The sequence below is a fragment of the Dipteris shenzhenensis genome, chromosome 22 (assembly GCF_047967505.1).
Source record: "Dipteris shenzhenensis isolate YYH24624 ecotype China chromosome 22, Dip_SZ_1.0, whole genome shotgun sequence".
NCBI classification, from domain to species: domain Eukaryota; kingdom Viridiplantae; phylum Streptophyta; class Polypodiopsida; order Gleicheniales; family Dipteridaceae; genus Dipteris; species Dipteris shenzhenensis.
This window is the reverse complement of record NC_141617.1, coordinates 37676975-37690255: the sequence shown is the minus strand read 5'-3', so window position 1 is coordinate 37690255 and position 13281 is coordinate 37676975. Positions and strand designations below refer to the sequence as shown.

Sequence of the window (13281 nt, the reverse complement as noted above, 5' to 3'; positions counted from 1 at the left end):
CACAGAGATTTGGCTGGGAGGTTAAAGAGCATGCCATCACGTGTGATTCCCATAAGAGAGACTGAGTTGTGAGTTGAGCGTTTCATTTGGTATCAGAGGGCAGGGATATGGGTTACTGCTTCATTTGTCTCATCGCTTGTGCTCCTTCCCATTGTGGCGTAAGACAATTTCTACTGTTGTCAGCTACTGAGCGTAGCGTTACCAAGGAAGTTGGTGACCAAACTTGATCAAAGCGCTAGTAGTTAGAAATTGTGAGAGGAATCTAATCATTCGCTCGTACCTTTGTTCAAACATAGGGATCGCCCGTTGGTCAGCGATGTACTTATTCACGATTGTTGGTCGTGGGTTGGTGGAGCTGCATGCTACGTGAGCGTCAAAATGAAATTCCGTCGTTAAATTTTGACGGGTGGACAATGGTTCTCTAGTGGTTACGATCTCTTCTGTGATGGTTGTTCGTGGTTCTACTGTGATTGTCATGAGGGCTCACGGGTGGTTGACGATACAGTAGCTCTCAGGAGACGTTTGGTGGATGCGTAGTTCTCAAAAGATACTCTGACGATGATGTTAGACTTTGGAAGGGAAGTGATCATAAGAGCCTTCTCACACGCAGAACTTTAGAGGAGAGATTGACAACAGGTTTTTTTTAAAGGCAGGTGGTTGCAATACAGTTTTACCCAAGAGAGAGAAAAAAATTGATTAAGGAATTTCCGTCGATCATTGATAGAATCCCGTTTTTTCTTGTTCATATATTGACGGAACTGGACGGAACTTGACGGAAAATCAGTTTGGAGGGGCTTTCGAGTGGATTGGGATATATCAAAGTGCCGTGGTGTTGAATTGAGGCAATTAGCAATCTGAACACAGAAGTTTGGACCATGGAGCTGTCTATTTCTTTACACCTTGGAGTTGTTTGAGTTTTGAGATTTTATTGTCGGTTTGGTTATTTTCCCTTGCTAAAGATTGCAGATATTTTCCTAGTATAGGAAAAGCGTACTTGTTTCAGTTGTGAGTATTTGGAGATATGCTTGTATAGCGGGGTTGTGGAAAGTTGCTATGTACAGTTGTAAATACAATTTTCGAGTTTGTATCATTTGGATAGTGGGTGAAAAAAAAAAAAACCAATTCGACCTAAATGTAAGTTGAAGAGGAAGCTTCTAGGGTGGATCCCTCGGCCGACCCTGCAAATGTCGTGCCTAGCAGGCCATACAGTGTTTGGTAGAATTGCATGATTGGTTCACAGTATGTCTACTAGACCATCTCATGAGGAGAAAGGTAAAGCTCCAATGGAACCTGAAACGAGTGTTCACACGGTCGAGCCTAGGCGGGCTAAAGTACCTAATGTTATCAATTGTAGGCCAGAAAAGTATTCTGGTCGGATGTCTGACCATAGTTTCGATATCATAGAGACCTGGTAACACAAATGGGATGAGGCTTTCGCCATTTATGAAATCAAGAATAATTTGAAGAAAATCCGCGAGGCCACCCGCATGTTTAATGAGGCAACGAGTAGATGGTGGATAAAGCAGGAGAAGGATGTGGCATCCACTAGTTGCGAGGGATTCAAAAAAGAATTTAGAAAACACTTCTTGCCTCTTGTCCCAAGCTTGGGATCAGTATAGAAACCTTCGTCAGAGAAATTTATCAGTGGTTGAATACACTGATGAGTTTAGAGAAACTGTAATGAAAGTTTATGAACCTCTACCTCAGTCGGTGTAGGTAAAATATTTTATCTTTGCATTGAACGATCGGATCAAGACGGAAGTTTGGGCTAAGTACGCGAACATGCTAGATGAAGCAATTGCCATAGCCTTGAACTATGAGGATGCCAAAGGAAATAGATCAATTGGGTTTGTGCAGGTTGGGACTCGGCATGAGTACCCTAACAAAACTGGGCTTAATTAGCAAAGGGAGTGCCTCACAGCCTAGTGGCCTAGCCAAGCAGGCGAAGCCCGTTGAGACTTCTCCTAAACCAAGTACCACCATTGGTGTGAAAAGAAAAGTAACACCAATGGCAGCCGGGCTTGGTCTAAGTCTTCTTTGACCCTAGAGTAAAAAGAAAAAGCGAGGAGAGAAGGCTTGTGTTTTGGATGCCTTAAGCCTCATTAGTGGAAAGTTTGTCCATGAAACAAGGATTGTCAGATGGCTGAGATGGTAATCTCAGAATGTGACGTGGAGATGGAGGGAAGTCCCAGAGCAGAACAGATGCAGATTTAGCTAGGGGAATCTTCTAAGAGGTTAGTACCTATTTTGTTGTGTGTGTTTGTTGCTAAGCTAGTAAACAGTGCACCTGATAATATCCTATCAAAGCCTGCAGCAATGGGGTATACAGTCTTTAACGATACGGAGTTAATTAAGATGAAGGGGCAAGTAGCCAATCATGACGTCATTGTGTTAGTTGACTCAGCGTCAACACACAATGTAATTAACTCTAAGCTTGTAAAGAGGCTGAAATTAAAGACTAGCCCATTTGACTATGCATATACAGCTAGGATGGTAGACGGAAGTTCAACTGAAGTATGGGACCAAAGGGTTACCCAGTTGGAACTTCGAATTCAGGACTATGTAGAGAAGCTTGTTTTCGATTGCTCACGTAGATATAGCTGTGGGTAAGGCTTGGCCTTCTAGTAAGAATCCAAACGTAGATTGGAAAAAGCGCATTTATCAGTTCATGATGAATGATGTGCTGTATGTTTTACGAGGTGAAAGGGATTTGCCTCAGGGACCGTTAGTTTTCGTAATGGAAGTTTGAAAAACTCAAGAAGAGTTTTTGTTTTTTTGTACCATAGTCACCAGGGAACGTCGTTTCGTCTTCCTGGAACGCCGGAACGCCATTCCCAAGTAGAGCGCCCACCAGAAACGCTCGGGAACATTCCTAGTTTTGGGAACGCTAGGGAACACGGCTAGAACGGCTAGGTAACCGCCGGAACAGCTAGGGTTTGGTATCTCGGTTTGGGGTTGCGCGGGGAATGTCTTTAGTTGCCGACAGGGGGTTTTTCCACACTCCCTCCCACTTCCTTCTACTCCCTCTCCTTCCACTCCTTCCACTCAGCCCCCTCTCCTTCCACTCCCTTCCACTCAGCCCCTCTCCTTCTACTTTCTTGACCTTCTCCACTCGGTCCCCCTCCCCTTCCACTCCCTTCTCCACCCCCTTCTACTCAGCCCCGTCTCCTTCCACTTAGCCCCCTCTCCTTCCATTCAGCCTCCTCTCCTTCTACTCCCTTCTCCACTCAGCCCCGTCCCCTTCTACTCCCGTCTCCACCCCCTTCCACTCAGCCACTCCCCCCCCCCCCCCCCCTCCCCCCCTTCCATTGAGCAGGAGGATGAGCATCCCCAGGTTGAGGATTATGATGAGGCTCAGCAGGATGAGGGAGAGTCCTTTGTTCGTGTAGACCATTAGGCAGCAAGCCTAACTCTCTATATATACCATGTACTTGACTTAAGAGTCTCGAGTCCTTTTTTGTATTTACTATTTGGTATTAAGGCCTTCTATTCAAGCTTGAGGCATGGCCTCCTTTTCTTGTATTTTGCATATTATATGCTCGAGCTTCTATGATTCGCAATTCTATGACTTAAAGCTTTAAACTTTAAAGTTTATGCACATTGCACATTGCAATTTGCATTGATGCATATTTCAAATTTCTAAGGATTTTGTGTCTTTAAAAGTCCAAAGATCAAATGAAAAGCTTAAAGCTGCTACATCTGGTTATTCTTAGCATATTTTGGTATCTTTCCATGTGATTTGATGACGTGCCATATGACATGGCGTTCCCATTCCCGTTTCCCCATCCCCCTTCCCGAAACGTTTTCGTTTTGACTCCCCCGTTCCTGAATTGTTCCCATTCCTTGGTAACTATGCTTTGTACAGCATCGGTAGAGCCGATTGATGGTCCTTCGGCTAGCACTGATGTTACCCAAGATGGGGAGATGGCCAAGTTGGCTGATCAAATAGAAAAGGAGTTCTCTGACTGTTTTAGGATGAGTTGCCTTATGGGTTACCTCCAGAGCGAGATCCTCCAGCATAAGATTGAGCTGATCCTGGGGACAGAACCGGTAAATAGACCTCCCTATAGACTAAGTTTTACTGAAGAAGTAGAGATACGAAGACAACTGGAAGAATACCTCAAGTTGGGGCAAATTCAGTCTAGTTTCTCACCTTTTGCTTCGCCATTGATATTGAAGAAAAAGAAAGATGATACTTTTCGCCTCTGTATAGATTACAGAGGATTGAATAATCACACTGTTAAGCACAAGTATCCGATGGCTCGGATCGATGATTTGCTAGATGCATTACATGGGGCCATAATTTTCAGCAAGATAGATTTTTTTTTTCCAAAGAAAGGAACCTTCTATTAATGCTTGAAAGACTAAATACAAAACAGCAGCCCTGAAGGTGCTGAGTCTGGAAAAGAACGGAAAGGCTGAAAGAAAGAACCGGCCTGCTCCAGAGAAACCGAGCTCACTGTCTAGGGGATCTCTAGTACTGGGGCTAAGAGCCAAGTGGGGGAACTATACAACCAGCGAATCCCCTGCGGGGTGAAGATGTAGAAAACTCCTGCAGGCCAAGCCTTGCAGAAACGAGCACGCCTCTCGATAGTCACCCTTGAGCCTGGAGTCCCATGCTCCCAGGTGGACCGTAGAGTGTAAATGATATCTTGCCAGATGGCAACTAGGGTAGCTGAGGGTGGAACCAGGTGCTTACCCATCACAAGATTGCAACGAGCCACCCAAATGTTCCAAGCCGTGATGTTGGCTACCACCTCCCAAACACTGTCCTCCCTAGGAGAGGAGGAGCTAGGCTGTCAGGAGGGACTGCCTCGTGCAGTGTTATCCTCTGGATGCTTTGACCCTGTATCTGGTAAACTGGGGAGATCTCATCAATGTGAAACGCGTGTCCTTCCTCTGTCAACCAAGCCACCATCCCCCAGGTGTAGTCTCTTTGAAGACTCTGCATACGTGTCATGATCTTGAGGGTTCCGATTCAAATCCTCGTTACGCTACGACAGCTCCACAGGCAGTGCGGGATAGTCTCCAAGACACCATCGAAGCATCAATGGCACTGTCCCTCCAATCGCATCTGCTCCAACCACGGTCTGATGAGCAAGCCAGCCTTCGTGGACCGCCAACCAGAAGAAATATGAAATCTTCCTTGGTCGCAGACTGGACTACAACCGCGTCCAAAACATGGAGCGAACGTCCCGAGGCACTCTCTAGGTCACCCAATGCCTCTCCTTCGAGGGGGTCCACCTTGACGAGTCCATCTGAAGCCTCCTGCTAATGTGTGTGGTGTAGGAAACGAAGGCCACCTCATCCACCTGCTCGGCTAGGCCGCCCCTAGAAGGCTAGAACCACTCTCTCGGATCCCATTGGACCTCCCTCAGGGGTCTACCCTCCCACAGCCAAAGGCACCATCTAGGGGCGTCGTGCTCTGAGATAGTAGGAGGGTCAATGTGCCACTTCTTCCCCAAACGTCCCACCACTCTGGTCATCTGCCAGTGAATCCCATCAAGACTCCCATCCATCTCGAGGTCTCTCTCAGGCAAGATAGATCTTAAGTGTGGCTACCATCAGATTTATATTAGAGCCAAGGATATGCATAAAACCGCTTTTAGAAGCAGGTTTGGACATTATGAGTTTTTAGTAATGCCACCAATGCTCAATGCTCAGGCTACATTCGTCATGCTTATGAATGATTTACTATGCCCCGTATATTGGAAAGTTTATAGTACATTTTATTGACGACATTCTTGTTTTCAGCAAAAGTATTGTTGAGCATCACGAACACTTGAGAATAGTATTCAATACTTTGAGGAAAGCCAGTCTTTATGTAAATATAAAAAGAAAACTGTACTGTGGATGGTAAGACTTGAATATTTAGGATTCATTATTACTCCTGAGAAGGTGGAAATGGATTCAAAGCAAGTGGCTGTGATAATGACTTGGCCTATCCCTCAAAGTTTAAGCGCTTTGCGATCATTCTTGGGATTTGTCCAATTTTATCGAAGGCATGTTAAAGGATATTCCGAATAGTATCGCCATTGACTGGTCTGACCTCAGATAAAGTACCTTTTATATAAGGACAGAATCAATATGAAAGTTTTAACACCATAAAACAAGCTGTGGTCTCAAGACCAGTGTTAAAAATAGTTGATCCCTAGAAACCGTTTTTCATAGAAACCGATAGGAGTGGCTCTGTGGTAGGAGCAGTTCTCCTTCAAGAGGGAAGGCCGGTAGCCTTTGAAAGCAAGAAGATTTCTCCCTCTCAACGAAATTGGCTAACTCATGAATTAGAGTTGTATGCTGTTGCCCATGCTTTGAAAACATGGAGATATTATTTGTATGGATCAGAGTTTTATGTTGATGTTGATCATGAACATTTTTGTAAACAACTTGTCTTGAGAGGCCGCCAAGCTAGGTGGGAAGAACTCATGCAAGAGTTTAACTTAACGATTTGGTACCGAAGAGGGAAGGATAATAAAGTCGCTGATGCGTTGTCACACATCATGCTTAATATGAGTTTCACGGTATTAGAGAGTGCTCTAATGGCCGAGATTAGAGAAACTCAAATGGTGGATGAGCTCGTCTAGAGCCTTTGGCCTAAGGTTGAGAAAAAGGGTGACTTGGCATCCAGAAAAGGCCAAACTTATGCAAGATGTACCATAAGGGATGGTATGGTGAAAAGAAATGGCAAGGATGTAGTACCTAATTAGAATGATCTCAGGCAGAGAGTCATTCAACAGTGCCATGATAGCCCATGTGCGGGACATCCTTTAGTTAAAAAGGCATATGATCTCGTGAAACGAGATTTCTTTTGGCAAAAATGAAAAAACATATTCATGAATATGTGACAGGTTGTTTTTTGTGTCAGGTAAGGCAGAACGGGTGAAGCCACCCGGACTTTTACAACCCTTGGAAATACCACTAGGTAGGTGGGAGGCCATTTCCATGGACTTTATTGTAGATTTGCCTACGACACAAGGTGGATATGATTCTATTTTTGTGGTGGTTGATCGTCTTATAAAGATGGCTCACTTCATTCCGACTAGAGAGTCTATTAGTGCCCCGCAAGTGGCGGATTTGTTTATTAAACATATATTTTGTTTGTATGGATTACCCAGATCCATTGTGTCAGACAAGGATGTTAAATTTACTAGTCATTTTTGGACTGCAGTGTTTGATGCACTAAGGATTGAGTTGGGAATGAGTAGTGGAGATCATCCAGAAACGAATAGTCAAACAGAAATAGTCAACCAGACTTTAGAGGATATGCTTAGAGCATATGTTTCATTGAGGCAACATACGTGGGACAAGTGGTTGCCACGTTAGAATTTGCCTACAATGATAGAAAACACTCCTTTACAGGGATCCGTCTGTTCGAGCTGAACTATGGTTATAGACCAGCATATCCAACTACAGTTGGAATACCTCAGAAAGTGACTAGTGCCGCGAACTTTGTGGTTCAGATGCGGGAGATGCTAGTACTTGCAAGAGCTAACATCTGCCAGGATATGGATAGAGCTAAGGCATATGCGGACAAAAACAGATTCGTTAGGGAATTTAAGGAAGGAGAAAAAGTTTTTCTCAGAATTCCTTCACACTGCAAATCTTTGGTTGCAGGAGAGTATTCCAAGTTGTCACCCCGATATTGTGGGCCGTGGTTAAGTCTAAAAAGAATAGGCAAGGTGGCATATATATTAGAAATACCACAAGGTTGTAAGGTGCAGCCAGTGTTTCATGTTTCTCGTTTAAAGAAGTTTTTGCACGCAAGTGACTCACTAATCGAGGTGGTTGTTTTATTCCAGGGATAATGCAAGGCACAAACCAACAAGAATCCTGGACCAAGGAACAATGCAAGTACGCAATCGAAAGATACCCACGGTGTTGGTTGCATGGCAAGGTCTACCTCTATATGAGGCTACTTGGGAATTCGTGTATTAAATGCGGAGAGCATTCCCAAATTTTATCATTGAGGACGTTGATGCCTGAAGAGGGAAGGAATGTTGTGCTCAAGATGAGATAACACGACCTCGGAGGGATCAGTGGACATTTTCCTTTAGAGGATCAATTGTCACATTAGCACTTCATGCAAATGGTCAAAGGAATCGGTGCCCAGGTCCTTGATGAGGGTGATATGGCACGGACTAGATGGGTCTAAGCCTATGGGTCTTAAATGCATTAAATGTGTAAATGTGCCTAGGGGCAAGTGAATTTAATGTGCTCCCAAGAGAGGGGTAAAAGATGCATTTAAGAGATACCCTAGAATGATGGCATGTGGCAGACTAGATCCATCTAGGGAAATGGGGCTTTATGGATTAGCATGTGTGTTCTAAAAAACGTGTGTATTGTTCTTGTAAGGATGGTGACATAGAGATTTGGTTGGGAGGTTAAAGAGCGTGCCATCACCCGTGATTGCCCTAAGAGAGATTGAGTTGTGAGTTGAGTGCTTCAGCACCCACTTCCTAGAAAGTCGCTAGTCCAATTTTCAGTGCACCTACTAGGCCCAAATGCTAGGGGTTGAGGGGTCTAAAGGTTCGGCCCAAGAGAAACCAATGTTTCATTGGTTTAGAGGGTTAGGATTTGAATGCGAGGGGCAAATCGATGTTTCATTGGTTTTGGTGGTTTAAAGCATTAATGAGGGGGCCATGTGGCAGCCCCTCATGCATGCCCACCTACCCCTTCCTCTCCCTCCACGGTTTTGATGTTTCTTCTTTTTCTTGCTTTGATTCTCATGCATCCCGAGGTCTTCTTGGTCTTTTGGCATTCACCTTTGACCCTAAGATCTCTCTCCAAGGCTTCTGTACAGCTGTACGGAAGCATTTATTGCTTTAGTACGGAGCTAGGCGGGCTGTATGGAATCCTTACGCTGCTGTATGGAATTTTTTCCCTGCTGTACGGGATTGGGGCTGCTGCAAATCCCCTGAAATGCTCAAGTAGCCTCAAGGCATCAACTGCAACCAGTTTGTTCCTCTGGTACCAACCAAGCATACCCTCTGTGACTGGGTATCTTCTTACAGCCTGTAATGCTTAGAAAGAACTCCAAACAACTAAATGCAAAGCAACAAGCTTCCAAGATAGTAAAATCAAACCAAAAAGAAGTCAGAATGTCCATACCCGCTGTCCATGGGAGAGGGGCAAGCTCTTTCCTGCTCCTATCCTCTGCCCAGGCCCCCAGGGGTGTAAAAAAGGCTTCCACCCAAGGGGAAAGAGAGAGAAAGTGGGGATACAGATTCTGAGAGCTGAAAAGAGAGGGAAGAGCAAGGCTCATGGTTGTAGAAGCCAGAAAACAGTAGAGAGAAGCTGTTTTGCGAAGAAGGGAACCCCAGAAAGGAAGCAGGAAGCAGGAACCCCAGAAAGGAGCTCCGAAAGCCTGCCTTGAAGTACGTGCCAGCTCCAAAACACCGAATAGATTTGATGCCTTGTCACAGTCAGGTGACACAGTTGTTGAGTTATGCCTTAGCCTTGACCCTGGCACTGGGGTACTAGTGGTGCACTGGAATTGGATGCAGGCAGAGGCCAAGTGTTGGCTCTGGTAGTGGAAAAATGCAAGCAGAATAGTATAAGGGTGTGCCCTTGTTGTAAAGAAATTTCCATTCTCAGGAAAATTAAAGAAATACCGAAAGGGGCGCCAAGGCATTTGGGGCCAGTGGGGCCAGTGGGTGTCTCGTTTGATGTTTCATTGAGCAGGGGCATTCTAGCCTCCACCCAGTTATTCTCAGTTTATTTCTAAGTGTTTTTCAGTGGCAATTAATTAATAGAAGTGATTGGGATGATGCAATGTGGCTGTGAAAAGTATGAATGCTATGATAGTTACGGTTTACTGCCCTTTAGGTCACGGAAGGCTCACGGAGTCTTGTGTTACATGCTCACACGAAACACATTGAGACACACATTCAATATGTCAGAGAGAGATCACATGCAGGAGAGATCAGCTTTATCTATTGTCCTACATATGACAATGTTGCAGATCTTATCACAAAGGCATTATCCAGAGATAATTTTGAAGGTTTGCACAAGCTTTAGGCATGATATACCTCTAGATCCATTCGCTAGCACAGCTCAATTGCCCCTTTCTGCGTCTCTTTGTGGCTAGGCGATCAGTCATTTCTTCCATTCGTAGATACAAATTACTAGCCTCATCCTCCCATACAAAATGACAAAGAACTTCTCGTCAGCATGCTTGCAAAGGAATTTGAAAACTGCTCCCTTGCCACTCTGTATGAGTCCTATCCTTGAGGTGGGTGATAAAGTGAAGACTCCTAGGCTCCACTGCTCAGAGGAGCCCATGCAATGCAGGGTTCCCTCCATAAGCGCTAGTCCACTTCAGCACTTCCAAAATCAGTAGCATCAATCTCTTGTAGTCTGATATAGAAGACTAACTTGATGACTCAGACCAATTGTAACAACGAAGTGTGAATAAAGAATTTAGGCCACATTCAAAGTGCAGTAAGTAGACACTCTTAACCTCTTCTAGATTAAATCACAATTTGAGAGGACCACTTGATCTCAAATTGAGCCTCGTTGGTATTGAATATTGAGACCTTGGTTTTGCCAACGTTGACCTTTAAGCCCTTGCTCCCACAAAAAGCATGTAAGGCTGCTCTGAGAGAGAGAGAGAGAGAGGGGGGGGGGGGGGGGATAATGCATTTTTCTTGTAATTACTGCATGGTGGGTTATTAACCACATTCTCCTATATGCCTTGCATACACAGACATTCCAATGGACAACGGCAAGCTAATCATTTTCTCATGTAAGAGATAGTGCAAGGTTGGAGAGAGAGAGAGAGAGAGAGAGTAAACGATGTGTATTTTGCAGGTGGTGGCCCATTACTTTGGTCTAAAGGATGGATCTGTCTCACATTTCAACAGTGACATGGATGTTAATGGCTTATTATGGGCATCAAATATTGTTATTTACGGTTCTCTCCGTGACGAGCAAGCTTTTCCAAGTGTCTTGTATCGGGCTATGGTGCTTGGGCGTTTTATTCTTGCTCCTAACATCACTATTATTGAAAAATTTGTAAGCAAATATTTCTCCCATTTTAGTTTTAGAGTGGATGGCAGATACTTCATGCATTCTTTAAATGATTGTTTTTTTCCATTGTCTCATTGCAAAGTTGTTGGGATTATGTCATAGGCACATGCACACACGTGTGCGTGGGCACGTGCTCACTGCAGGCCTGCCTACATGTTCGTGTGCGGGGTTGCTAGGAACAATTCTGGGCTGATTGTAAGCAATTTGGATCAGGAATGGATGCCTACTGTTATGCTTGGTGAGGGCAGCGCCCAGCAGGGATTATGCATGGGTAATGGGTTATCGATACCTAATGGGTCGTGGAATGCCTTAGATGCAAGAGGAACTATATCCATTGTGTAACCTGGTTTCATGGTCTTCTAAATATTAAGGAAATACTGAGAGGGGTGCCAAGGTTTGGGGCCAATCTGTGTCTTTGTCTTGGTGAAGGAGCATTCTAGCTCCCAATCTGTTAAGAGTACATTTGCTGAATTGTTGATGTGAGAGTATTGGCTGGTTATCTGTTTATTATGGCCGTTTTGTTGGAGAGAGAGAGAGAGAGAGAGAGAGAGAGAGAGAGAGTCTTCGGAAGACCGATGGGTCTATGAGACTCTGAAAAAACTTGATACAATTCCAGCTAGAGGGGTGGAGCTACTAACCGAGCATCCACACGCATGCAGAAACATAAACTTGTATCATACATAGTCACATCAAACAATAAAAGTAATCATCTACAGCAAAACCATCCTCCACTACCGTCACAAGACAGAATGAAGTGCGCTATAGGACAATTTGGCCCCTCCCCTCATCAAGAGTGAGGGGGTGATAGCATGAAATCAGATATGGAGTGCTGGTGACCCCCAGTGGGTGCCATCCTATGCTGTCTCCTGGTCACAACTCTGTGTCGGACGAGGGCGACCTTCACACCTGTCGGTCTGGCTCCCACCCTGAACATGGAGGGAATACCCTCAAGTGTAATCTGTGCATCAACCCTCTGTCTGAGCTGTCGTGTCAGTGGCTCTGGATAACGATCATGTCTGAGACCTGTGCAACGGGCATCCGTGTGATCCGGCTGAAAGAACTCAGTGATCATGCTTTGAGATGAGTCCAATTGGGTCTGCTTCTCATGTCTCTGAAGTTGGAGTAGATGCTCACAATGCCTAACTGCCTCATGAATGAACGCGGCCAGGCATCTTTGATCTAGATAAGAGTGGAATCGGGATAACACCCCGGAGCTATCTCTGAATAAACAATAGAATCGCCCCCTGATCTCATAGTGAACGGGGCATTTGAAGATGAAATGTTCCTCCGACTCAAGCTCCTGTAGGCTACATAGAGTACAAATATGCCCCTCCCTGGGTAGACTCTCTGCTTTGCCACTCTCAATGCGGAGCCTATGTGAAGAGACCCGAAACTGCCCAATGGAGATCCTCAATGAATGGGGTAGGTGAACCCGTGTATACCCTGGTGGGTCAGTAAACTCCTCCTCTGAGATGTGTAGGCAATGATCTCTGTAGAATCTAAGCTTCACTGGGAGCTCAGCTGGTTCCAACCAGGCCCGGAATGTGTTAGCTGTAGAAGATCCTCACGTATGACCTGGTTGACCTCATGATGCTGCAATTGCGATAATTACACATCAATGCTGTACTGGAAAGGAGGAAGTCTATCCAAGTGTAACCCCAGTCGCTTAAACCATCTCATTGTGTGCACATACCAGCATCTGTGGTCTCCTGCCGTTGATAATGCCATGGAGGAGGACAATGCTAACCACGGTAGTCTGCTGTTACTGGAGGTACAATCTTCGTATGCCTTGACTCTATATAAGGAGGTACTAGGTGATGACCTAGAAAGCTGCATCCAAACTCAAGCTTGAATGATCCAGCGAGGTACTGACGGCTTACTCCGAATCATCCGTGATAGCATAAGAACCTGTAGCTGTTCCACACGCGCCCATTCCGTGGACTGTAACTGACAGGTCTGCCCCCCAACGTGGGCTGCCATACATCCATGCTGGTCGAACCAAGGAGTCAAATAGAAGGCATTTGGTCCGAGGGTCTTGAAAATGTGAATGGAAGCACTACCTCTCCAACCTGGCTAACGAGGCATACCCTCTACTCAGCCGAGCCTGCATCACCAGTTTCATGGTGAAAATGGGTCCGGAAAAGATAACTCCTAAGTATGTATATTCTGAAATAATCTCTACCAGAGACTCGTCAAAGGTAAACTCTCCCGATGCATCATAACCCGAGATGTATTAAAGATCATAACCTTGGT

At 45.1% G+C, this 13281-nt stretch overlaps 1 protein-coding gene across 1 annotated transcript in view; it reads left to right on the top strand.

Moving 5' to 3' along the window:
* The window catches only part of LOC147888074 (uncharacterized), an 88108-nt gene that overhangs the window by 13735 nt on the left and 61092 nt on the right, over positions 1-13281 (top strand). The window contains exon 7 of the mRNA XM_087393165.1: positions 10810-11013. Within this exon, the coding sequence (XP_087249291.1) occupies positions 10810-11013 (204 nt within the window). The remainder of the gene's footprint in view (positions 1-10809; positions 11014-13281) is intronic.